Genomic DNA, 27934 nt, shown 5'->3' on the forward strand with positions numbered 1-27934 from the left:
TTTGTCTGAGCTGCTCTTAACCCTGGCCTGCAAGTCAGCGGTGGAGACGCACACAGGCATTCAAGCACATAGGTGCAAATATCTGTAACATGCACACCTACACGTGCATGCAGGCACATATGCACGGCAATTTAATGGAGCTATAATTGTATCCCCACATCTGTTCCGCCACGAAAGCATGAATTCGGGAAAGAGAAGCAGAATAAGAGGCCGGGTCTGTGAGAAAAGTGGAGGTTAGTGAAAAAATGGAAAATCTGACCATCAATAAAGCACACACTCTTTTCTTTATAGGATATATGGCTGCTGCAATACTGCTCCAGTCGCACACACACGCACACACACACACACACACACACACACACACACACACACACACACACACACACACACACACACACACACACACACACACACACACACACACACACACACACACACACACACACACACACACACACACACACACACACACACACACACTAAAATTCAAAGGCCTAAACAGCTGAACCTTTGACCTGATAAAAAATGAGTGGGCCGGAGAGATGAGACAAAAAGCAATAGGAGCGGGAGATAACAGCTGGAGAAATGAATGGAGGAGAAGACAGAAGGCAATAGCAAATAATAGTCGGAAAAAAAGGAGAGACAGAGGAGGAAAATAACTCCAGCAGAATAAAAGAGGATAAAACCGGATTCTTGAATGAAATGAGGTCTTAATGACGAAGAAACCAAGAAGGCTTTCATCTCGTCATCTCCTTCCTGTCGTCTCGCTTTCCACGTTTTTTTTAGGACTTGGCCGATGATACTATTTTGATAGTTATGATTTGGGGTTTTTTGTGTGTCTGATTTGGTTTTGAGCGTGTCTTTCAGTTTCTACCTGAGCGGGTGCTCCAGATGGTTCATCAAACATCCCGTAATTATCAAACACCCACTAATTGTATGTGAGTGTGTGTGTTTATGTGCTGGTGTGTCTCCAGGTAATTATCTGATGCTGCGATTACTAATGACCACACAGACAAACATCTGTCCCAAGGTAATATACAAAATGAGAGGTTGGCCATCTGCTGTGTGTGTCTGCGTGTGTGAGTATGTTCACAAGTGTATTATAACTTGTGTGTCACTCCCAACACACATCTAATTTCAGGATCTGCATTTTAAAGGTGTTACAACATCTTATAATAACAATTCTAAACCATCACAATGCATCCTCCCCGTTCGAGTACCAACAGACAAACACAAAACACACTCAGCTCACACTTCACCCTCCAAACGTGCTCACACACACCCACACACAGAGCTCACGCAGATCAACAAACAGCCTCACAGTTATGCCACAGAAGCAGATTTTCCCTTTTCAGACATCAGACCTCAAACACAGATAAATAAATGCCTCCAATTCACAAACCAGCTCGTGATTTCTGGCAGGGCTTAAATGGAGGATTGTGAATGTGGCAATGCACAAGTCATGAATGTGAAAAATCAAAAATGAAATGCGTGAATGAACATTTTTTTCGATTTTTTTCAATTCATACACAGCAGGCGTGTGTGTGTGTGTGTGTGTGTGTGTGTGTAGAAAACTGAATGAGGATCATTTCCATCTCAGAGATGAACAAGCACCACAAAGCCTGTAAGCAGGGGGCACAGAGACACCCGAACCCAGGTGGAGAAGAGCGCTCGTACTTCTCGAGCGCTCTTCGTTCCTGAGGGCGTGCAGTGGGAAAGGCTGCCAAGTTATGTCAACTCAAACAATGGTTTCATTCACACGTTACACAATGCAGCACAAACAGAGGAGCAAACTTTGAGGGTTAAAGAAAAAGAAAAAGAAAGAGAAGTAGAAGAGAAAAAAAAAAACGACTTGAAAATGAAATTGGAAAAGTCAGAACATACAGAGGCAACTAAGTATTTCCTCTGGGGAATCATCCCTGTTACCAAGTAGAGGTTATTGAAGCATTAGTGCTATGAAGCACTAATGAATTCATTAGCTAAATGAAATGTCAATAAAGGCTTGAGAGAGTGTTCAAATCGATGCCAACTGTCTTTCTCAACCCCTCTCCCTCCTCTCTCTCCTTATCCTATCTCACCCATCTGTCCCAATTATCCCCCTTTCTCCCCCGCACACACTCACAGTCGCGCGTGCACGCTCTCTCCGGGGTGATGAGTGTAAACTGTGATGGAGGACATTAGCAGTGATCAGTGGGAGCACTTTGCAGCGGTCAGCAGGAATGGCCCAGTCGTACAGGACTTTAGTATTCTGCAGCACTCACCTGCTCGTTCTCAAACTGCTCCACCCGGGCCTGCTGGCTGAGCCGCTGTGTGTGTGCGTGTGTGTGTGTGTGTGTTTGTGAGGAATTAACATTAGACTTTATCAATGTGAGTGACTGCTGCATTACAGGCCTTGACTCTGAAATAGCTTTCCTGGCAACGGAAAAGTCAACAAGGCTGCAGCTGGTTTTGAGCTCATATAGCAAACACTTTTTTTTTCTTTTTTGATCTTGAACTCACTTTGAAACAATCGCTTTGTTTCTGACATTTGTGGAACTTTGTAAATGTCAAGATGCTATTACAAGCCTTCTCAAATGAGAGTTCTGTGATACTAAGCTTGTTGCACTTCCTGTGATCGTCATTAAGAGTGCACAAAGATTCCTGGGTGTTGTGTTTACGCCCATGAGCAAACTGGCGTGCCAAATGGAAAGCCAGTTGGCTCATTTCACCTCTGTCCCCTCATGATGGCTTAATATTTGCAGCTAAGTGCCTGACTCACTCCGAACATGGCTGTGTTTTTGTGCGGCTAAATAGCTGTTTCGAGATAATTGTTCGGGGCATATGTTTAAATGCCACCTCATTTACATAAACACTGTTCAGCTCCCTGCGGAATCAATGAATACATGAGGGTGCAAACGCGGAGTCACACACTCGCACACGCCGGCGCATTTGCTCTCACTTTGACACCGTGCTGTATAGCCAAGGCTTCATCTGTTTTCTGCAACAGCAGTGAAATATACATCAAAGTGGGCCTCAGTGGATGAGCAGCTAAGTGTGCACGGACACACACACACATACACACACACACACGTACACACAAGGCCATAATATTCTACAGAGGGAGGGTTTCTGCAAGTAAATGGGGAGGCTCAGGAGACAGGAAAATAATTGAAGGTGTGTATCAGTCTGGATCTGTGTGAACTCAGAGTTGCATTGGAGCGGAATCTGTCCTCTTTGCACACACCTTTCTGTCGCCACATCTCCCCTCTCCTGTCCTCCCTCGACACCGACACCAAGAACAGAAAAAACCCTCCAAGTGCTAATGAGAGTTTGACGAATGATTCATCAGCGATGATTATGAAACTAATATACATAGAGGAACCGGAATTTAGACACGTCCGAGAGACCTATCACAATGACTAATTAATGGTGATAAAGTACTAATGAGCAAAATCCTGATGTCGACGTACGGCAGCACTCCACAGGAGAGCAAACTCAACAACAAACCGGTCTTAACAAACACGGGAGGATTGGCTGCGAAGGAAGAAGGGGGCTGTGTGCCAGGGCGGCTGCTCTCTACCACTCACAGGCGCCCAGTGTTTTCTTAATGCTGCAATGCCTTATCAAAGCGAAGACGCGAGAAGTTACCCCCCCCGACAAATCCTCGTTGTAAAATCCTTTGTACTCCACTGATCTGAGCTAAATCAAAGAGCAGCTTGTAGCTGTTGTGCTGGCTGCTGCCGCTGCTGCTGCTGCATACTTTACCGTGGGAGAGACAGGAGCCAAAGATGCTGTTCAGCATGTCTAACAGTCTTGAAGAGGTGTGTTACTCGCCGGCGGCTGAAGGACTATGTTTCACCTAACCCACGAGGTCACTTTTGAACTGCCAGGACTCTGGTGCAGCGTGTTTATCATGCTGACAGGCCCATAAATTGGCCCATGTCTAAACTAATATGGATAAATGTGAAAGCACATCTTTCTTTGACCCTCCATACCCACTTAGCCAGCATATTCCAACGCGGAAAACTTTCCACATGTAGCTTTATCTGCATTAGTTTGGCCTTGGAGGTAAAGGATGCCCTCCCTTCCCCGAATGACATCTAATACAGTCTGCAGCTTCGAGGGAAAAATATGTATTCAACTGCTGTTTTTTCTTTTGCCTCTGTTCACAAGGAGGTCAGCCACAGTTGAGCCTTTAAGACCCCACAGCTGGGTTTTTTCGAGCCTTCAGCCGGGTTTCGATAGTCGATATTCCTGTTGCTAGAAAACTTCTGAGTCACTGCCACTCAAGTTATTTTCTTAAATATTTTCCTTTGATGCCTTTGATTACCTAAATAAAACTGGGTAAATTAGCTGGACGTCTTCTGACTTAAAAGTCTTACCAAGCATTTTACTGGAAACTAATTATTAATGCGACCGCCGTCAGGTTGTCCGTCAGTCCGTTCGTCCCATTACCGTGAATGCGATATCTCAAGAATGACTTAAGGGGATTTCTTCAAATTTGGTACAAATATTCAGTTGGACTCAAGGATGAACCGATTACATTTTGGTGGTCAAAAGGTCAAGGTCATATGACCTTGTGTTGTTTTGAACTCAATATATCAAGAATACGCAAAAGGGAATTTCATTACATTTGGCACCAACATTCACTTAGATTCAAGGATGGTCTGAATAGAATTTAGTGGTCAAAGGTCAAAGGTCAAGGTCACCGTGACCACACACAGTATGTTTATGTTTTTCTTGAACCTGATATCTTAAGATCAGTTTAAGGGAATGTCTTCAAATTTGGTACAAATGTTCACTTGGACTCAAAGATAAACTAATTAGAATTTGGTGCTTGGAGGTGAAAGGTCAAGGTCACAGTGACCTCACATCCCTGTGAATGGGATATATTAGGACTTCATTTCATTACATCTGGTACCATTCACCTGGACTCACTGATTAACTGATTCGATTGCAGTGGTTAAAGGTCAAGTTCACAGGGGCCTAAAAAAAACGTATTTTTGGCCTCTTCAATGTGATTTATCTCCTTGAGGGAATTTTTGGTAATTAGTTGTAACTTGGACCAAGATTTTCAGATGAAGTGATTACGTTTCACTGGGCAAATGTCAAAGATCGCAGTGACCTTATATCAGTCTGGGGGGAAAACGTATGCCTTAATATATAGATGGAAATTGCACTGGTTGACGGAGGCATACAACCGCAGTGTGATAATTCTAGTGTAGTGTAGTATTCGTAATACAACTCAAAGATGTTGAGTTCAGAATGAAAAAAATAGAAAAGAAGAAAAGACTCACATTTGAGAAACTGGCATAAGTGGAAATATTTGCTTTGATTAAAAGATACTCAAATGATTCATCACAGTCAAGTTCCATGTTTACTTTCTGTTGATCAAATTAATTCATTGTTTGACTAAAGTTATTTGTCGGAAACTTTAGATATACACAATTTATACTTAATGCTAGACTAGAACCAGATTTCGTGGTGCTCAAGAAGCACTGTGGTCCAATGAGCATCTCTAACTGCAACTGTAAGTTTAGTCTGCCAAAAATTAAAAGATGGTGATGAATTATCCATCTCATGCAAATGTCCAGTATCTATTAATTCTCAGAGATTTTCATGACGTAAATTCTTAAATAAACACATGTCAGTGACAGCCTGAAAAGTAAGCAGACACACTCATTAGTCGCACAGATGTCACAGTGTGCTGCGTGTGCATCCAAATGGGACCTCCAATAGAAAAACAAGCATTTGATTTAAATTATGTAGATGTACAAGTTACATGTAATGAATGGGCAGCGATACCGATGATTCAGATGATCACATTTAAAATGTGCTGATTTGCCTAATTTTTAATGGAGATTTATGTATATGTAGGTAGACACACTGTACTGCCTATTAACAGAATGTATGTTTTCTCATTTAATCTCTTAGCAAACTAAAATAATGTGTGTGTGAGAGAGCGAGGGGGAGAGAGATAGAGAATGAGAGAGAGAGAGAGAAAGAGAGAGAGAGAAAGAGAAAGAGAAAGCGCGAGAGAGAGAAAGAGCGATAGACAGAGAGAAAGAGAGAAAGAGAAAGAGAGAGTGTGTGTGTGTGTGTGTGTGTTTATGAGTGAAAGCAAATCTTTTTAAGTAGATATGTGAATATAAGTCTGAACATCATCTCTGTCACTGTGACTGTGCTCTGCTCAACACTCATTCCCATCACATAGTGAGCGAGGGCCTAACATGACAGACTGGTAATGACTCAAGTATGCACACACACACACACACACACACACACACACACACACACACACACACACACACACACACACACACGTACCAGCTGCTCCTTTCCTCCTTTCTCATCAAACTTGTCATCGGCTCTGCCAGTTTGTCTCGTCTCACATTAAGAGCTCATGAATAATGTGTGATTACCAGAGACTTTCCCCAGCAGCTCCTAAATCTACAACACACGTTCACCCTCATTAACAAAGTCCAAAATATGATGTACATATAGTACTGTCATTTTGTCTTTATTACTTCTCTGCCCTCTCTCTCTCTCTCTCTCTCTCTCTCTCTCTCTCTCTCTCTCTCTCTCTCTCTCTCTCTCTAACATACACACACTCTCTCTTTCTCTGAAGTGCACACAAACCAAGAGCCCGTTTGGTGGCTCAAAAGAACCACGGGCACCAAGGAAAGGTCAGGCACTTACCCCACCAGGTTGGGCAGGTCAAATACACACACACACACACACACACACACACACACACACACACACACACACACACACACACACACACACACACACACACACACACACACCTACCTAACAAACACTCCCCAGGTAATTAGAGCTATTTTTCGTCTGGGCAACTCATCTCCTTCTCAGAGCACTAATGTCATTTGATTCGTTTTAATTCCCCAAACCACGAGAGAGAAGGAGGCATGGAGGGACAATGGCTTCATGGTTGGATACTCACTTTATCCTCTGTTTAAAATATTCACATTTACTATCCTCTGCCAAAAGAATCTCTCTTTTATGGTTCAGGGAAAAGAAAAGATAATCCCTCGCGGAAAAAAACACATCCACCTCTGCCATCCACCTCCAGATGACAGTGCCTCTGGGTCTGTAAAGGCTTTTATCTACCCTGTTTACACACACATGTAAATACACTTTTTAACAGCGAGAACTTCATACAATAACACAAAATACATTCTTTAACCCTTAGCATGAACTTGTGCCAAGAAAAGGTGGGGAAAAGGAAGATCTAACTTGACTGAAACTCTTTCACAAGCTCCAGGACTACCACAACTACAACCACACACACACACACACAGACACGTTGTCCTACCGGTGAATCACTGGTTGCAGTTGGACACAGTGGTCCTCTGAAGACCCCCTTTACGCGCCTGAAGTGTCCATTGCTCAGGTGCGTTGAGCTGATGACCAGGTAGTAACACGCGCTGCACGCCATCCCGGGGGCCTCTCGGGGTTTGGGGCCCATGGAGCGAGTTTCCTCAGTGTCCTCAGGTCCTGGGTGGGTGTCGTCGGTGGTGTTCCGGAGGTCGCCAGATGAAGTGGTGCCACTCACGGATGTTGTTGCGCAGGTGAGAGCGCGCGGCCGGAGCAGGAAGTCTCACTCCTGTCCCCTGTTGGGAAGAGAGGACAGGATGAGGATGGCTCCGTGGGAGAAGTGTGAGAGAGGGACAGACAGAGACAGACTGAGAGACAGTTGTATCAGACTGACCGAGCTCCACCGCTGGAGTCTGTGCTTGGCATGCTGTCGTCGGTCGGGCTTAAATAAATGAATGAGCGCCTGTAGAGCGCCAGAAGAAGAGAGGTATCCATCCAGTCCCAGCTCCCCCCACTCCTCTCTCTCTCTCTCTCTCTCTCTCTCTCTCTCTCTCTCTCTCTCTCTCTCTTTCTCTTTCTGTCTGTTTCTTTTCCCCACTCCACTGGACCAGTCTGCAAACTGTGTGCAGCCTCAGCCAAGCAGCGGCAGCAGCAGCAACAGCCCAACTGGGGCTCTCGTCAGCGAGGAGCAAAGAGGAGCAGACGCGCTCGCAGGTGCGCCTCCGCTCTCACGCACGTCGAGGAAGAAAAGAAAGAGGGAAACATCTGACCCAGTTTTTTCTCTCCTCTCTGCTCCCTGTTTGATTGACACCCGGCTCGTGGGTGAGATTCCGCGGTGCGTGGTGCGCGGAGACGGTTCGATCCATCCAGAGCAGGGGGTCCTGTAGTTGTTATGATGAGGCTGCAGCGCAGGCGTGCTGAAGTGGCTCCGATTCTGCCTCAAGAAGGAAACACACACTCCTCCTCAACCCATCTCTCTGACTCTGTGTGTTTGTGTGTGTGTGTGTGTGTGTGTGTGTGTGTGTGTGTGTTGAGCTGCACCCCCGGATTCCAATCTGCAGCCCGCCCGTGTCCGTGTGAGTCTGGGATCACTTGTGTCCGCGCGCTGTGCTTGAGTAACTCTGAATTGAAGTGTGGAGCCCCCTCCCTCACACACACACACACACACACACACACACACACACACACACACACACACACACTCCCCGCCCCCCCTCCACCGCCGCCCCCGTCTCTTCTCTGCCATTTCTATTTTCTCCTGTGTCTTCTTCCATCTCCTTATCTGTTTTGGCTGTGCGTCACGAGCAGGGAGAGGGGATCAACTTTATTTCGCAGGGTGTCTGACACTGTGCGTTATACGAATTGAAAACGTCTGCAAAGTGAGCCGCAGACATTATGTTTCAGTCAGTCTCCCTCTCTTGTCCCCTCTGGTCCACCCTCAACCCATGTCTCCCCCTTGTCTCACTCTGCCCCCCCCCCCTCCTTTTTCGGCCATCGAAGTAAAAGAGGCCACGCTTTTTTTTTATTTACAACAAGCTCTCGGTGTCATCGCTTGCTGATGATGTGGTCGCAGATAAAGGGGGTCTTTCTCCGGCGCGGCCTGTCAGAGTGGCCCCGGGCTCCGTCAAAGAGCGCCTCGGAACCAGCTGCAGCTGAGCCCCACAGTCTGTCTCGGCGGCGCATGGCGCTGTTCACCGCCGCGGTGCTGAAACTATTAAGTTGCGAGCGCCCGCTGACACTGCGCGGCGCGTCATGCATATTCAACCCGGGATTAAGGTGCCTTTTGTCCGCAGACAGCTCGTGGTTTTCGAGGTAAACATAAAGTGGAAGGACACCCAGGGACGAGGGTCCGCTCTGCTCTCTGTCAGCTCCCTCCACCAAAGGCATATATCCTTCGTTTTTAACCATTTCTTTATGGGCCGAATCTTTATTTAAGTCAGGACAACCCGTCACTTCTTGTCAAGACGAAAAACCTCTCAACACAACCACCTGACTCTTAAAGGCTATTTATCCTCCCACGCCAACAGGCTTTAGAGTCAGTGCAGCAGTGAATTCAGCTTTAAATATCCCCCTCCAGTGACTAAATCAAAGTAACATAAAACCAATGTGCTGCTGTTGTTTTTGATTCACAGGAAAGGAGGGGCCTTCAGCACAACTTTCTTTTATCGCATCTTTTATTCAACAAACACCCAAAGGACGACTTGAGCAGCAAACCTTTCATTCCTCCGCCCCAATTTCTGAGGCCACTGAACTTGATACCACATCAAAAACAAAACGTGGCTGATCCTTGTACTTTTGCAGCCTTTGCAAACATACTTCTTCCCAGCAACCTCCTACTCTTTGTGAGACATGTTGCTCCACTGCAACCTACTCATTCCCTCATTCAGCAGTTCACCAGGTTTCTTCTGTCCAGCAGGTTCCTGCAGCTTTTCAGCCCTCCCAAACACCAGCCCTCCGTAGAGCTGTGTTATTCTAAGCAGAGCTGGATTTTAGTTTTTGATCAGTTATGACTGAAAGAGAATGTGATCATGCTGTTTCTTTTTATCTGCATGAGAGGTTTGTTCCATGAGGAATTTGTCCATCTGTCCGGCTATACCACACTCATACATGCGTCTGTTTACAAAAACACAAACATGCAGGAGCCGACACAGAAACCCTACATTATAAACTTTGTTTAAACAGACAACCTTTTGGCTATTGGGGCAACGGTCGATTTGTGTTCCGTAGAGAGGGAAAATTGTGAGTCAGAGTGCATCAAAAGCAATGCAAGTGCATTCAACATGCAAAGATCTGCTTCTGTGTGTGTTTGTCCATGTCTGTCCTTATATAATCCTTATGCCAACAACCTATTTTGGTTCATAGGAAGGGACCTCATGAACACACTCCTGGTTTTTAGTAGGTGTGATTCCAGTGACTGTGTAATATAGATATGATATAAAGTAATATATTAAAGAACAATCGGCTCTAGCCAAGAGCTAATGGTCACATATTTTGAGACAGAGATATTTATTCATAACGTAACTTTTTATCAACAAATTATTCATGAAAATTTCTTGGAATTTAATACTGAAAATCTAAATTATACAATATTTTTGAGATTTAGATTTTGCTCCTGGTCAAGCTCATCATGATTTTTGGTGATCGTGTATTTTTCCTTGAGTGTGTCGGCCTGCACTAACACAGGTACAACATTATTCCAGTGCTGTCTGCTAATCTGTGCAGGGCGTTTAGCCAGCTCATTGTAACCCTGAGGTTCAACAGCGTGTGTTTTTGTGGCTTTTTACACTGCGCTGATGATGATCTGTCCCAATGGCGAGCATTACCACTGTGTTGGTTCCTAGATGAAACTCTAGGATCACCCAGCCGCTGCAATATCCTCCTGCAGCCACAGGCCTGAATCTCCACTGATCATATCTACCAACTCCCTAATGACAATAAAGGTTTCAGTGTGGAGACACAATCAGCGTGCTCATGTCCACTCACACCTATGCCTAATCTATATGTATGAGCCCCAGAAACTTGTCGTGTGTCAGTGATGGAAACATGTGTCTTTCTCAGCCACTTTGCCTCCTGGGAATACACTTCCCTCACTCAAGAAAAGGGAAACCAATTTCACGCAGGAAATTACCTCTATACTATCTTCCAGCAAAAGCTTTAGTTAATGTCTCATACACTTAAGCACTGCTAGGTAATGTATTTTCTGTGTCCTGGAGTGCCACTGAGAGCGAAACAGCGGCAGTAATGATGAATGCAGAAGACAATGGCACAAACACTTAAAGCTCCTGTCTGGTGATTGAAAAAAGGTCCTTGGTATTTGTTAATAATGTTCTAAAAATGTCAGGGGTCGGAAAGCGCCCAGCATGCAGGTGTGAGATGCAGCGATGCAGTGGGATTCGGCTCCCTCTGCTTGCACTGGGCGTATGCTGGGGGTTGAGTGGGTGGGGGTCTATTTGCACTGATCATCCACAAGAGGAAAACCGTTGTGTATATTTTAAACACTCTAATTCCCTGAAGTACCTCCCCTCTCCCTTGCTCTCTCCATGCTCCTGGTGCACTCATTACTGTTGAAAATGATGCAGTAATACTGAGAGGAGGAGGAGGAGGAGGAGGAGGGTGGGTGGATCTGATGGAGGCAGAGTCAGAGCAGGAGAGACAGATGGGAAGAGAGACAGGAAGAAAGAGAGAGAGAAGGAGAAAGAGAAAGAGAAAGAAGGCAAAAATCATGGTGGTATCCGTTTTCCCCAGCCACTGCCTCTGGCTCTTTTTGCTCCTATCCTCTCTCCTTATAAGCCGGTGAAATATTACAGTTAGGTTTGGGTGCATATTGCTGTCTTCTATGCGCAGTGCATGAGATTGCTTATGAATGTATTATGATCCAGAAGTGGGTAAGTTTTTGTGTGTGAAAAAAGATGTGTGCTTGTGCGCCTGTGGTGTGTCTGCGTGCGGGACAGAAGTGTGCTGCCTCCACAGACTCACCGTGGCATTACTGTGAAACTACTATGCAAAGAATGTGTGTGTAGGCAGATAAATATTCCTGCAAGAAGATTTCTTTACTGCTAAAATAAACAAGCCCACAGAGAGAGGGCGTCTTCTTTCATCAGATAAAGATTGCACGGTTCAAGGTAAATTGTGGCTCTTTTTCAAAACGGCATTAAATTTATGAACACAACATACCTGATCCATCATTTGACTCGAAGATACCATCAACTACTGTATGTAGGGCGCTGCTGTGTATGTGTGAGTGTGAACATATGTTTTCAAATATAAATAGAGTATGGGGCTAGTGAAATTAGGATTTACCACCCTAATATGTGCATTAGTCCATGCGTGCTGGTGAACATTGAGATTTATTGCTCATTGTGTTTGTGTCTCTGTGAGCATGAGTGCACTTGCACAGTTTTTGTGTGTGTATAGGTACCCTGGGCTTGTTCCTGTGTGTGTGTGTGTGTGTGTGTGTGTGTGTGTGTGTGTGTGTGTGTGTGTGTGTGTGTGTGTGTGTGTGTGTGTGTGTGTGTGTGTGTGTGTGTGTGTGTGTGGACGTGCCCCAGCGAGAATATAAAAATGCCAAGAACAGTTGTGTCTGCATATGTGTGAAGCCATGCACACATTGGTCCTGCGCTGCAGATTGATAGGAATGAAATATTCTGTAATCTAAATGTAAATGGAAGTGAAATTTACCGGTGGGTTCTATGTAATTACCAGTGCCACAATTTATTAGAGCTGTGTTTGTGTAAGGTGGAGGGAAAGAAAGAGAGAATATGGAAGACAAAGAGAAAGAGTGAGAGAGAGAGAGAGGATGGAGGGAGAAATAAAGAGAACAAATGGGGGAGTGTGCAGGGGCTATCAGAATGATAGAGTAAGAGAAAGGATGATTTATATTTAGTTATGGTTTAATGGTTGAGCACAGGCTTACTGTGAAGGGAGAGCGAATAGGAAATAGGAAGCTGGTCAAATCTGGTCAGAGGGCTCCACTGAGACAGAACCCAGAAGAATAAGAGTGGAATAGCCTCTGCTCTGAATAGGACTCTGCTCAGCATAAAGCTGAGACGAGCAGAAGGTAAAATATGGGACCAGGGCCAGATTTGAGCCTGTCAGAGCTGGCAGCCCGGCTTTGGATGCGGACTTGATCTCCTAGTGCAGTGGTCAATTAGTCACTCTCCGTTAAAGCGTTCTGATATGTCTCTGATATATGGGCAGTGTTTGAGTTGTGCTCTGTCCTGACGTGAACCCCGCTGGCCCTGCAGTTAAAGGGAAACGGTGTCAGAGGCGCACACTGAGAAAGATAGGGATCATTAAGGTGGGCTGCTGCGCTAACACTATTAATGACGCTGCAGCTCACACTCATACATATGCAGAGAAGATGCGCATTCACAAAATGTCTCTTTTAGTCTTTCTGTGGATTTGGATTTGCTTGAATGTGCCCCCAAAAAATCCCTTTGTCTCATTGCGATGGGGTAGAGATATTCAACACGGAGTTTCAATGCACTTCGACAGCAATTTATTTCACATCCCTCCCTCTCCTCCTCCCTCAGTTGCCCCCTCTTCCTTCGGTAGCCCTCTCCCCTCTCTTGGCGTGCTCCCTGGAAGCTAATCAGCATATATTCTGCAGCAGATGAAAGTAATGGGCCTTAGAGTTAGCACCAATGCTGGGATACACGACATCCCGTCCAGAATGGATGTGACCCAGTCCTAAGCGCGCGTGTGTGTGTGTGTGCTTGGGCACATGCTTGTAAGTTTCCCGATGTGTTTCCGTGCACTTGTGACCCTCTTGTTATTCGGGTTCACGAGCGACTATGTGTGCTTGCCGTGAACTTTCATCATACACTTCTTCAGCATTGTGATGCCTTATTCAAAACGCTTTGCACTGGATCAGAAGACGCCGCTGTGGCTGCGTGTCAGGAAGCATACAAATGTGATTTTCTTGTTTGTGACAGTAGAAAGTAGTTTGGAAAGGCAGTTAGCTTATTTATTGGAATATCAGTGGTGCTGTGTAAATAATAGATAAGGTCTGTTGAAGGGGTCTCTGGCTCATCCCGGAGGACGAGGGGAAACGCACCCGGCCAATTTTAGTCAAACACAGGAGCACACTCAAGAGTCCTCTCATCTGCAGTTATTGTACTTCAAAGCAATGACAGTTGAGATTAAATATGGTGTTAGAGAGACCAGAGGCTCCCCCTCCGTACATCAATAATCGGAGAGGAGGAGAGCAGAGGAGAGGGGGGGAGAGGAAGAGGAGAGGAGAGGAAGAAGAGAGGAGAACAGAGGAGAGGAGAGCCATCATTGGTCCAAGCTGATTTTGAGAAGCCCTTATCTGGCATGGCTTTGTGCCCCTCTGCTCCTGGCCGCCAGCCACGCCAAGCAGCACCTAGCAGGGTCAGAGGAAGTGAGGTCACGTGACTCATGGAGGCAGTTAAAAATCCACTTGGCAGCAAATAGCAAATTCACGACTGAAGGTCATCCATATATCACCTCACGGAGAGAGATAAGTGTGCGGCATGGGGCAGAAAGAGATAGAGAAGGGGAGAGGGGGGAGACGGGGGGTATAGGACGTAGATAAACATCTTCCATCTTTCACTCTATTGTTCCTTTTGAACAGGGCGAGAAGTGCGAGCGACGAAGAGAGCAGGATATAGGGCCCGTCTTTGCTCGCCGTAACATATAGCCCACCAGGAGAGCTTTATAGTGTTGTTCTTGTGCTTGCTCTTGAAAGCAGAGATGCCATGCAGATAAACAGCAGCTGCTCCTCCATTCATTTCGTCCTCTCTTCCATCCAACTGCACACACACAGGCACACACACCTCTTGCTCTCGACAAAAGAGTCGTATTTCCCGGAGAATTAAGCACGGGGGCGAGTATCTCTGCCCTGGTGTGTGTGTGTCCTCCCACTGGTGAGAGCCTCTGGAGCCAGAGGACCAGTACAAGTGACCCGTCTGAGCCTGCTTTTAATCAAATCAGTCTCTTCAACTTCCTAATAGGCTGGTTTCCCAACAGTCGGGTCCACTGGGACTGTTGCTGCTTTTATCTGTTGTATGGCTGTTTGCTGATTAGGGGTCAGGTAGCTGCCGCACTTTCTGTGAAGAACCAAAGCTACATCGCAGCACATTACATCCAGCCTCACTGTGATTAATGTGCAGGGATATCCACTTCTGTGTTTATCCCATGCACAAAACTGTGTGTGTGTGTGTGTGTGTGTGTGTGTGTGTGTGGGGGGCGGGGGGGGTGTTTAATGTGCTTGGCTGGGTCTATCAGCTAGACTTTAATCTAATCTGGTAGCCAGGCCTGCCACGGTGACCTGTAATGATTTAGAGCTGACCTCAGCTCTCTAACTCAATATACTCTTTCTCAGTCAGCTGCAGCCTGCATGTGTATGTGTGTGTGTTTGTGAGAGAGAGCGAGCTTGCTTATACTGTATGTCAATACAAGCATATTAACATATAGACAGTGAAGATGTGTGTGTGTGTGTGTGTGTGTGTGTGTGTGTGTGCGTCTTGATGCCACCTTGACTTCATACCCCTGCACATTTACAGTTTGACCCCTCATCCACACACGCACAACACACACACACACACACACACACACCCCACTCTTTTTGTCACCATACCTGTCTGTGTTTCTCTCTCTTTCTTCTTCTCTTTGACCTTCAGTTTGAGTTTATGGGAGTGACGTCCAATCCTATAAACGCCCCCCACCACCCACCCAATACACACACACACACACACACACACACACACACACACACACACACACACACACACACACACACACACACAATGGTTATTGGATTCATAACTGGGGGACTCCTATCCTCTGCAAGATGAGAGGTGTTCAAATGAAATTCTCCGACAGAAAAGCTCTGCTCTTACCTGGGATTTACAGAAGCTCTCTCTCTCTCTCTAACTCTCACGCACACATGTACACACACACACACACACACACACACACACACACACACACACACACACACACACACACACACACACATATAAATGCACCCCCAAGACTTGAGGAGGCTGTACACTAAAAGATAAAGGAAGAGAGTGAAAAATAAGCAGAGTGAGCGAATGAAAGTCAGAGAGACAGAGAGGGATCACAATGGGCTACGCTGGGAATGGTGGCTGGATGACAGTAAAGGAGAAGAGGAGCTATGAAAGTACTCAACGAGACATGGGGAGAGCTGAGTTCCAGACTAAATTGATCTGTCTATCTCTGAGGCTGAGGAGAGGCGGGGGACGTAAACAGAAGTGGTCAGTGGATTTAGAGGAAGAAAGAGAGGGGAAATTAAGTTAAAAAAGGAAGAAAGAAAAGAACAAGCAATACAGAAGTCACGCTGTTTCCATGGCAGGAATGATGCAGCTACACACCCCCCCCCCCACCCCCGCCCCGAATACATAAATAAATTAAATGATATAAAAAGTATTTTCTCAAAATTATCATAATATCTAAACAAGTCCTCAAATCTTAACAAATTAGTTTTTACATTAAATTTATTGTGAACAAGAGGAATAGACTTTGGACACTGGTCGTGTGGATGAGGAATAGAGCACGAAGTTGGCACATCTCATGAAGGCTTCTGATTGGACGACTGAAGGGAGACAACCGGGCTGAGGTGGTGACAGGAGACAACATTGAAAACGTTGACAGCTTACAGGTGATTGGCTCAAGGTGAGTGCGTCGGGTTGTGATTGGATGAAAAGAAAGAATGAACCGGTAGAGCGGGAACTGTGCACACGATGGAGCGGAGGCGTATGCAAACAGACCGTCTTCCTGACTGAACATTTGCTTAGCTTCATAATGTTTGTAAGTTCCATCTCAAATCAGATGGAAATTCCCGAATGCTTTACGAACACGGACAAAGTGAATCAACATATGGCGACTGCTGCGGGTAAAATGCTCACAAGTGAAATATTGCAAAAATAACCGTGAAAAACGGTTTAAATCCAGCAGAATATCTTTTTTAATCCAGTAGCAAATAAAAAATGTAATTGATTCGCTGTGACAAGCATTTCAGGAAAATCACTCTTCACGCCATCAAAACAAGCACTCAAACAGTCTGAGTGAGAGTAACGAAAAACAAACCCTGCTTGATGTCCACTCAGTACAGGAACTTTCAATCACATGATTTTCATTATAAGAAAGAAGAGTTTTTTTGTGGCCTCTTCCAGGACTTATAGATAAATGTTAACTAAGATGTTGTTCATCAAATTTTATTCCTGACCTTGGGTGTAGCAGTTTACAAGTTAACTTTGAGGGCCATCAGGTGGAAGGCCACACAATGACAGTAAAGTCAAAATCCAACTTGTCTATCAACTTTTGCATTCATACAAGACATTTTTAGAAGGTGTTAGAAGTTTCTGGACATCCCCTCAGATTAATTTTCATCACATATGCTTACAATAGTGTTTTAATTCTGTTTCTCCATAATGTCATTTTTCTATTATTATTTCTGTACATAAGACTTCCACTGGGTGTGTGTCCATCCTTGAAGAGGGATCACTCCTCTGCTGCTCCTCCTGACATGTCTTCCTTCATTTCCCTGTTAAAAGGATTTTTGTGCAAGGTTTTTCGTTTATGAATTAAGGATAACGTTTGTCTGATGCTGCTCAGCTTGTAAAACCCTTTGAGGCAAATGTGACGAGTCATGTCAGTATCTAAAATCTAAAACCTGTATCCGTCATTTAAACTGATGGAAAAAAACAAGTTGCCTTAATTAATTTTTTTCAGTTCATTGCTCCAGTTTGAGTGTCTGTAAAAATGATGTATTATTCTTCATAGAGGTGACATTTTCCACTCACACAGTGAGACAAATAAAGAGACTTTAATGAAAGAATGACAAATCTCAGTACAACATAACACAGCAGACAAAACAACAGTATGTGGAGTTAACCCTGAACAACCCTATATGCACACAGGCGTTGTAAACTTAAATCAGTCTGAAACCTTATATTCACACAATTGTATGTCAGCCTATTAGATGAAATGCAAAGAAATGAAACCTTTTCTGCGGCAACCTTCAAACATAAATATAAATTACAGCACTGCTGTAATTACAACAGTGCTATGAATAAATAGAGTAACTACTCCTCTGAGGACCATGCTTTGGTTATATTGAGACCCCGATAACACCGTGAACCTCTCAATTCCCAGCCTGAAGCAATTAAACTACTCCCGTGATTGCTCCCATAAAATACCCCGTGTCTCGAACAGGCCCTCCTCTCAAGCACAGTCATTACGTGTGAAAGTGATTTCTGTTGATTAGGTACTTTTGAAATGTGAGTAAAAAAAAAAAATTGCACTTGGATGAATCCTGTGAATGATTTCATAAAGTCTCTATTTTAATTATGTCACAGTGGGGAAAACAGATGAGGTCTCACTGGTCCTCTTGCTCTCCCATGCTATCAGTCCATCTTTTAATTATCCACCACTCCTGTAAGGAAAGCGGCGGGTTTGTGTGGAAAGGCAGAGATAGCTTATGTTCCCTCATCGACTGTCTGCTCCGAGTATATGATGATTTGGTGATTGTGCCCGCGCTTTCTTTCTATCCCTCAGACTCTACACACTCCTATTCTTTCCTTCTTTCTCGTGTTTAATATTGCAGCAGATGATTCATCCATGTCATTTTATAAGAGTCTCTTAAACCCTCGTCTCCTGTTCGCCTCCTACAATGTGGGTAAATTCGTTAAAAAAGAGAGAATAACCTGACCTGATACTTTGACATTATGTTTTTTTGTCTTCAAAAGATGTGTTACAGTGTGAGAAAATACCAGCCTGGACAAAGACAGAAAAAAAAAACACCAATATGGACACATGAAGAATGTCAAGCGCACCTTCGAAATGCAATCTGTAGACAGGAGAATCTGTGTTACAATGATACACTGAAGGAAAGCATTACGAAACGTGTCGTGAATCACTCTCTATGGCTCGGCATTTATCTTGAACTATAGGCCAGTGCAGCTTGTGCCCCTGTGAAAGGAGAAGACCGGCATTGTTAAGGTCTGGTGACGCAAAACCAGACCAGTGTTTTTTATATCTAAATAGGATTAAGACTTCTCTACATTACAGAGGAACATTTTCCAAACCATTCAGTTGCATTGTAGATTGTAGTTCCTTTACATTCATATGTAAAATGAATAAGTAATAAGACACATACGACTATATTGACTTATTAAATTGACATCACTTTATCATTGTGATATTGCACTTTAAGTGCAGATAAGATAATGGTTATCGCTGTCACCTCACAGCAAGAGTGTTCATGGTTCAAACTCCAGCCTGTCCATGGGTTCTTTTTATGTTTTTCTCCGACTTCAACAAAGTTGGTTGAGGCCAAGTTGTCTTTTGTAAGTTTTATTGAAGCCTTTGCAAAGGGGTCAATTATTCAGCAGGTGTCTGAGCTGAAAGACAAAAGAAAGAGCAGTCACATAAGTTTTTACAAAAAAATGATGCCGTGTTATTTGAGCCTGGGCACACCCACACACACACTCAGGCACCCACACACACACACACACACACACACACACACACACACACACACACACACACACACACACACACTAGTGGTGAAAAAGTGATAACACAGAGCTAACTCAAACTGTTACATTTGGGGCAAACTGTTTTCTCACAGTTCAGCTATATGAGGTCATTCTCGGCACAGCATCTTCTTGGGTACATTCAGTCCTTCTGTCCGACACAAAGAAGAAACTAACAAGCAAAGAAATGTGAGGCAGATAAGGTCAAGTTTCGGATCACAGAAAACTGTTTTTCATTTGAGTGAACCCATTAAAAATAAGCTCCCACATTGTGTGGCAGCTGCAGCTCTACACACAACCCCCAGAGGATATGTGGTCTAGAAAAGGGATGGATGAAATGTACTATCAACAAGGATAACTATGGGCAAAACAAAAATAATGAAGAATTGACAGATTATACAGATATTGAAAATCTTTTTCTATTATACAAGTGAAGCAAGTTTCAGTAGTCGGCGAATTGATTGTGATTGAGGTGGAAACCAATATCAGGTACTTTAATTTAAGTAATGATGAGTAAATTATGCGTTTAAATCCAATTATCAACCAATTATTGAGGCAGAATAGGTTTGAATCACAGGACGACGTTTGTTGGCAAGAGCCAAAAGCAGATTTTAGCTCTCGTGCGTAAAAGCAGGTTGATTTTGGGATAACAGATCAAAAAATACCAGTGTGTATTTTTTTTTTATGTGAGCAAAAAGGAAAGTATGCTTGATTTTAATGAAGCATTTTTGAAAGAAATGCAAAAACAACCTGCAAACCTTTGCCTCCATTTGCTCCTTCACTTCAGAAACCTCAAAGTCCAACCATTAACAAGTGTGTGTGTAAGATGCAATCCAATCACAGACATTTAAATGATTCTGTGTCTCATTCTCACAGATCAATTTTAAAATAATCTAGAGGGCTCCTAACTTATAACCGTTACTATGCAATTTGATTTAAATTGAATCTCCTAATGATGATCATGTTTTTAAAAAGATTTCAATGACTGATGCATGTGTCACATTTTATGTTTAAATCTTTTTATATAACTCTGACCCTGAAAGCTGTGGTTCAATATGCCTTATATACAGTGTGTATATTATAGATAATACATACTCTGAGCCTCTTAGGTCTCCCTCCTGTGCACATTACTTTGGTGTTTCCGTCTGTTGCTTGATCTTAACTTTCATAAATACATAAAACTCAACTTTATTTCACCCTTTAATTCAGTGTGAGGCTGTTTTCTAAAGACTCATTTATGTCTTATTCAGAAGGTGATGTGCTGCATGTTTGGCACTTGGCCTTCCTCCAGTGTGCCATGACAAGAGGCTTTTCAGAAACTCCACAAGGCATTGAGCTCGCTGCTGTGTGAGTTTAGCGGTGTGCGTCTGAGCAAATGTGTGTTTGTGCGCGCACGTATGTGCTTCTCTGTTTACCGTAATCTCTGATCTATAATTAATCATTGTCACTGTCCCAGAATCTGGGCTTTTTGTCTTGCAAATGTGAAATCCCCGCTCTGCCATCTCTCTCTCTCTCTCTCTCTCTCTCTCTCTCTCTCTCTCTCTCTCTCTCTCTCTCTCTCTCTCTTCATTTTGTCCCCATGGGGTGTCTATTTTAGGAACCTGATGTTCTCTGACAGCTTTCACACATTCCTCCATGGCATTAATGTAGAGCGAAGGAGACACACACACACTCACACACACCCACGCACACACACCTATATAAAGGAATATCGAGTGTTTTCAATGCTAACGTTCACACATGGTCCTCAGGACATGTCAACTGCTCTTTGGTAAACCGGCCTTAGCACAGACACAATGTAACACAAACACAATGCAGAAGATCTACCAAGAGGCACATTGTGTTACTGCAAACAATACAAAGTATTTCCAGATATGATGCAGCACGATACACAACTCTCCTCAATAGGAAACATCATGATACGTTACAATATGTGACACTAACACAATGCATATTCTTATCTGTTTAGTATTGAGTGCAGTCAGACGTTCTCTCGGGGGTCTGCCAGCCATGATGATATGCTATCATGTCATAGTTTCTGTCATAACTTGTCAAGTAAGATCATGACCGGCTTCAGACATGACACGGAGAGAGGGGCAACAGCCTCCTTGGGCTTTTGTACAGTGTGTGTTTGCAACAGGTAGTTCTTCTTCCGAATCCTGGCACAGACACACACTCATTTGTGTAGTAACACACACATACCAAGACTGAGGAGTGCGAATGACACTTAAATGTCAATTTGTAGCCCAGGAAGTCAGAGACTAATTACACTCGTCTGCTGATACAAAGGCGTTCCGTTGGCTTTTCCCCTTGAATCTCCATGGCTACCTGACAGGATACGTGACCTGGACAAAGGCGGAGGGATTAGTGTCCTCAGTGACGCAGAGACACACACACACACACACACACACACACACACACACACACACACACACACACACACACACACACACACACACACACACACACACACACACACACACACTTCTCAGTACACTCCACGATACTGTGTATAATCATCTGTATATCTTGTCGTCATCAATCTTCAACAATTTCTATGAGTGGCTTATTTTTCATCTCCTCAAACTTAAGTCGGCAAAGCAGTGGAAGTCGTACCAATGAATTTTGGAGGAAACACAATTTTGGTTTCAAGAAGGACTGATTGAAAAGTGAGAAATTTGCAACACTGGACTTTGGCCCGGGCACAATACTGTGTGTGTGTGTGTGTGTGTGTGTGTGTGTGTGTGTGTGTGTGTGTGTGTGTGTGTGTGTGTGTGTGTGTGTGTGTGTGTGTGTGTGTGTGTGTGTGTGTGTGTGTGTGTGTGTGTGTGTGTGTGTGTGTCTATAAGTGCAGCTGGAGTGTGTTCTGCTGAGTACAGAGGTCATCACCAAGGGCATTCAGAGTAATTATACAGTTTCTCTTGTGCAAGCCAATCAGAAAGGACCATGCTTGACCCATGACAGGTCAGAGTTCCCTGCTCTCAGCGTGGTCACACAGCAATTAACCTACACATACTGTACAAACTGTCTCTCCTCCTCACTCTCCGACACACACGCACCCACACATGCACACACATGAATCTGCAGCTAATGCAAATTTGAACGCGTGTTTCCCTCTCGGCTCCTTTTCTATCTGCACCCCTCTTAATAGGTCAGTCATTTGCACATTGAAGTGAACAGAAGATAGGGGATGGACTTATATAGAATTTAATGTAAACTTACAGTTTCAAGCATACATTCCCTGCATTCTCTCTCTTTCTGTTTCTCTTTCACACACACACACACACACACACACACACACACACACACACACACACACACACACACACACACACACACACACACACACACACAGAGGAGCACGGTGCATCGCCCAGCGTGTGATTTTCACCTGTTCTTGCAGACACCTGCCGTTTCAGGTTTGCATGTGCTGCGTTTTTTTTCACCCGGCTCTCGAGCAAGGACGCAGCCTGCCATGACACACACATTCTCACAACCACAGACGCACACACCAACACATCCACACGCATCATTAATGCTTGAATTCTCTAACAAGTAATTGCCGCAAGTCATTAATTATTCGTGCTTCCCTCAAAATATAATTTTTCCCGTATGACAAGGACATACGCCAGCATAGTATCTCTCTCTTTCTGTCACACTCTCTCTTTATCTCACATTTGCAGATCAACACATCTTCATGCAAGCATGCACACATGAACACACACACACGAACACACATGCACACACACACACACACACACACACACACACACACACACTGAAAGCCAGCTGTATTTCAAAAACAGTTCATTTACGGTTGATTGATCCTTGACCAACTGCAAGTCTCTACCAGTTCAAAAAAATATCATAATTCTTGTTGGTATATATATTTAGAAATTTAACAAACAGACGTCCCTCCATGAAACCTTGTACTGCTTTTTAAAGACTTACAATCAGGCATATATATGAAGTACATGTTGTACATGCTGCAGCGAAGGGCAATGCTCCCCAATGGACAAACCTTAGTCCACCGTCCTTACACACACTTAAACACATTCAGAAGGGAAAAGACACAATGAAACCAGCAGCCTGGCGGTATATGAATATTAGATATTGCACCCAATCATCATTTTTTATTTATTCATTTATCTGCTAAATGTCTGTTTCTTATCGCTGCTAGCAAGCCATCTGCTGTTTGGAAACACCATGTTGAATGAAAGCGTAGAAATGTTCGGCACAATAGCGCATAATAGAATCACATTGAACGGCGAACAGAAGTGAAGCTTTTACAGACGTACAGATTAGTGCAGGAGACAATGAATAATTCTCTTCCTCTATTAAAAAACCTACATGAGACAGAAGAATGCGTGAGAATCCGATGTGTCTTATCAGCGCCGACAGTGTGTATGGTTGTATTTTCCACAGAAGAATACGAGAGAGCGGAAACGCCGGATTGTTCTGAATTTCTGGGAATGGTTTTTTCCTGCAATTGTGGAGAAATTTAAGAAACAAAGCTCCTACATTACCATCACAATACACTTCAGTTTAAAGCAAATCCCTGGAAATCATGTTTCCCTCTGAATAAGCACATTGACACTCGCGACACAGAGATAGTCGGGTGATCAGACAAACAGACAACAGCAACTAACACACAGACACACAGACACACAGACAGAAGACAGATACTTAATAATACACAGACAGGTTGTGCTGGTAGATAGAATGAACCACCACAAGACAGTTAAAAAATACTTTATGAGACCAAACATGTCTCAAGTGGTTTAATCAAATTCTGTGGGGTTCAATCTCAGTACAGTTTGTTTTGGGGGGCGGCACCAAATAACAGCAGCACAAGCAGAAAACACGGGTTACCTCAATATCGATAAATCTAACGTCAGTGGTTTGTTTGAAATCCCCACAAAACATAGTTTTATGGGTGTAAGGAGAGTTTGCTCCGATAGTATCAACATCAAACTGACTGACTGTCGCTCATATGAAACAACCCACAGTCAGTCAGTTCACATGCATAATTCATGTATTCATATTACTTCATGTATTCTCAAGACCTGAGGTAAATTTCAGAACAGGCAAAGCCACAGTCACCGGAGCTAAGCTAAGATTTGCCAAAAGTTCTGGTGCTACATTTTTTCGCAGGAGTTTATAACAGAAAGAAAAAAAATAACTAAATGCATTGTCGATAAATGTCCTCCAGATCTACAGAGCACTATTAGCATTTTCTGATCTGATGCCATGTTTGGGTGAAAATTACTAATTCAAAGGGACGTTTGTTGTCATAGCTGCAAGAATAACCACGTCCCCCAGGTTGGCAGAAGATGAAATAAAACTAACATCTTTTCATCACAACCTACAATAATGTCACGTGACATCTTTCTTTACTTCCAATGGACGAAGAGTCATAATACCTACGACACAGCTTTGAAAGTCTCTTCTGACTGGTGCTTATCCTGCAACATGACACAACGCTAGCTCTTATATCGCTGAATGGATTCCTTGTTTAAAACTTTTATCAAAGACTTAATTTGGACTCGAGTAAACGGTGTGAGGACCATATTGAAACTGCAATGTTTTACATTCTGTTTTATTTGTTATTCTTAATTAAACGTTATCACAAATTTGTGCAGCTAAATGTGCTCAAAAACCTGTGTTAGGGTGACACTTTAGGTCTAGACTGTGGATGACGCATCTCCACTTCCTCCCACTAACCAGAAGTGAAGCCAAGATATCCCACAAACGAACGATGCCATCTGCATGAATGGCGTCATTTGGTGCCAGATTCTGAACAGTAGCCATCGGGGGAACGGAGTGGTGGTATCAAGATGACTGGACATACAGCAGTGTGATAAGAACTACCTAAAATGACTATTTTGTTGTGTATTGCCCACGTCTCATCTGCTAAACTGAGGAGGTGGGGTTTACGATCTATACTGTAGCCAACCACTAGGGGGCGATTGAGACAATTTGGCCTCACTGATGAGGAGCTGTCATGTCGTCCATCTTTATATACAGACGCATGAGTGTGTTAAAACGACTTGATAGCACCCCCTACAAATCATCCACCAAAGTAGCCCTTATGTTGCATTTCACCTTGAAGTATGATAATCGTTTAGCGCCCCGAGATGCCCGATGGTGCGAGGCCCCGATCGACGCTGCTTGCAGCTTTAATTAACATTTAAAACGGGAGAGTTCGAAATTAGGCCACTACAGTTTAAGCAGAACCTCGGTCGTTGTTATCAGATACGGAGAGATATAGAGACTGACGTGACAGACAAGGCCTCAATTAAACGTGGTTACCGTGCTGCTGATCTAACGGGCCTGCTGGCTCATAATTATTTTTCTTCAATCATTGTATCCCAGAAGGCAGTCTGAAGTGGAATGAGAACAAATGGCGGCCTTGCTTGTTAGCAGGATGTTTTCCCCTTGTTAACTATAGATTTGGTGCAAAGAAATGTACATAGAAACAACTATTTACCAAATCACCGTTAATCACCCACACTGCTCATTAAATTTGTGCAAATTACATGCTGCCTAGCCTGCGCTCTTCTTCCCTCATCCTTCCTGTAGTAAAAATACAGCTCAGGGAAATTGCACCTCTGATGAGTATGAGGTTTTCATCCTTATAGAATTAGATTTCTGTGTCAGCTCTTTCCTACCTTGTCAGCTCTTTCACTCGACTGGAGGTATGGCTGAGGAGATGAGGCGAAAAATTCTTTAGGCCTATTTCAGCCTCATAATGGGCTGCCGATTTCCCTGCAGCCAGCGAAGGAGCTGTGCGGACGCATGCTATTTGCAGACCACATCTGTTTGTGGAAGATATGATTATGTAGACAGACACAGATACATAGGAGATTTGAATCTCAGCTCTCAGAGCAGCCACAGTGACTCTGAGCAGCGTCATCTACCTTCGGTCATACAAACAGTGGCACAAGGTGGACGAGTGAAAGGAAGAAGTTAGATGAGGCAAAAGAGATTATCAAAGCTTGTTTTCCAAGGATGGGATGAGACAATCCAAAGCAAGCATTGTCTTTGTGGAGATATTTTCAAAGTGTCACAGTCCCCTGGGTTGTTGAAAAGGCTGAATTCTGAAATAAGCGATGTGTGACGAAATCTGCAGTTTCATGCAGCTCCTCCCTCCCTCTGATTTCTGCCGCTTGGTTTGCCAGATAAGATTCTGAACATCAAACGTGCACTCACTGCTCATCCCGTAAAGGCAGAGATAGAGGCCGAGGCTCTCTGGGTTCGGGAGATGTTTCTTCATGGTACGTAGCCCCGCCGCGGAGATGGTGATAATGCGACACTGTCACACACACACACACACACACATTCAATGTCATTAACACCACACATAGGCGATGACACACATTGGAAGTCACACAAACATAACTAATAGAAGAACATCCAGAGATGCATGTGCACATAAGCATATGAATTTGTTTATCTCATCAGCCCTAGAGCAGCAATTTCCGTCAAACATCTGCAGAAATAGGTTGCACTTTCATCCAAACTGCCTCGGATTCTTCTTAAACCTATTCTAAGTGTTTCATAATGAGCATCCCAAGCGTGGCTGTCTGGAAAGCTGCTAATGGAATATTTATAGAATAATTCTGGGAATTCTTGGTTATAACAAGTATCCTTGTTGTATTGAGGCAGAATTTCTGCCTCCCTACATCGCATCTCGTATCGTGTCTCTCTTTTGGTGTCCTCTCTCTGTTATTCTCTCTGTTTTATCTTTGTGGCTCATTGTACATACAATATCTTTCTCTGTGCCTCCACACCTTTATTCCTATCTAGTGTTCAACAACCCCAAAAACTTGAGCTGAGCAGAGTCAGAACCTCAATCTTAACCTCATACCTAATGCATTACGATAGTAGTCATGATAGAAATCCCCTTCAGAACTCATCCATTCTGCAGGCTTCTCTTTGTCCGTTGAAGCGGGATGGATCTGCGTACAATATGCATGCTGAATCCGTCTTTAATAAACATGCCTCGTATCATTCTGTGAGCCTTCTGACAGCTGGAAACAGCTGGAAACTCCCAAATAATTCCATTTGGGAAAAGAACCTCAGCACCACAGCCCTTCACTCTTGCTTGCAGTGCATGCGGTACAGTGTTGTCAGCAATAGTTGCAAATGAGAATTCTGCATTTTTGTTCACCAAGCTTGCAGAATGAATGTTTAATGTTCTCTTTGGCATGTACCATCTCCAGTAATGTACTGCAGGCTGATACAATTTCTCAAACGAGCCGTAAACTGCAACTTCATCCTGGCGTTTCTAAAATGGTGCTTCAGCGTGTGCGTTTTTTGTTAACATGTCCCAGAGCACGTAACGGGGAAATGTCGCAAGATGCTTTCGTATAAGCAAAAAATATTCACATGGTTTGAACTCCTCACTTTACTTTCCAGGTTAACCGTCAACGACTCAGGTCTTGAACAACCTATTACAGGTGTGTGTGTGTGTGTGTGTGTGTGTGTGTGTGTGTGTGTGTGTGTGTGTGTGTGTGTGTGTGTGTGTGTGTGTGTGTGTGTGTGTGTGTGTGTGTGTGTGTGTGTGTGTGTGTGTGTGTGTGTGT

General features: G+C 43.9%; 1 protein-coding gene across 1 annotated transcript in view; it reads right to left on the reverse strand.

Moving 5' to 3' along the window:
* Positions 1–8345, reverse strand: part of LOC118113144 (G patch domain-containing protein 8) — a 35785-nt gene extending 27440 nt beyond the window's left edge. The window contains 1 exon segment of the mRNA XM_035162553.2: positions 7319–8345. Within this exon segment, the coding sequence (XP_035018444.2) occupies positions 7319–7471 (153 nt within the window). The 5' untranslated portion in view covers positions 7472–8345.
* Positions 8346–27934: the final 19589 nt, after the last annotated feature.

Source organism: Hippoglossus stenolepis, chromosome 8 (genome assembly GCF_022539355.2).
Source record: "Hippoglossus stenolepis isolate QCI-W04-F060 chromosome 8, HSTE1.2, whole genome shotgun sequence".
Taxonomy (NCBI): Eukaryota; Metazoa; Chordata; class Actinopteri; order Pleuronectiformes; family Pleuronectidae; genus Hippoglossus; species Hippoglossus stenolepis.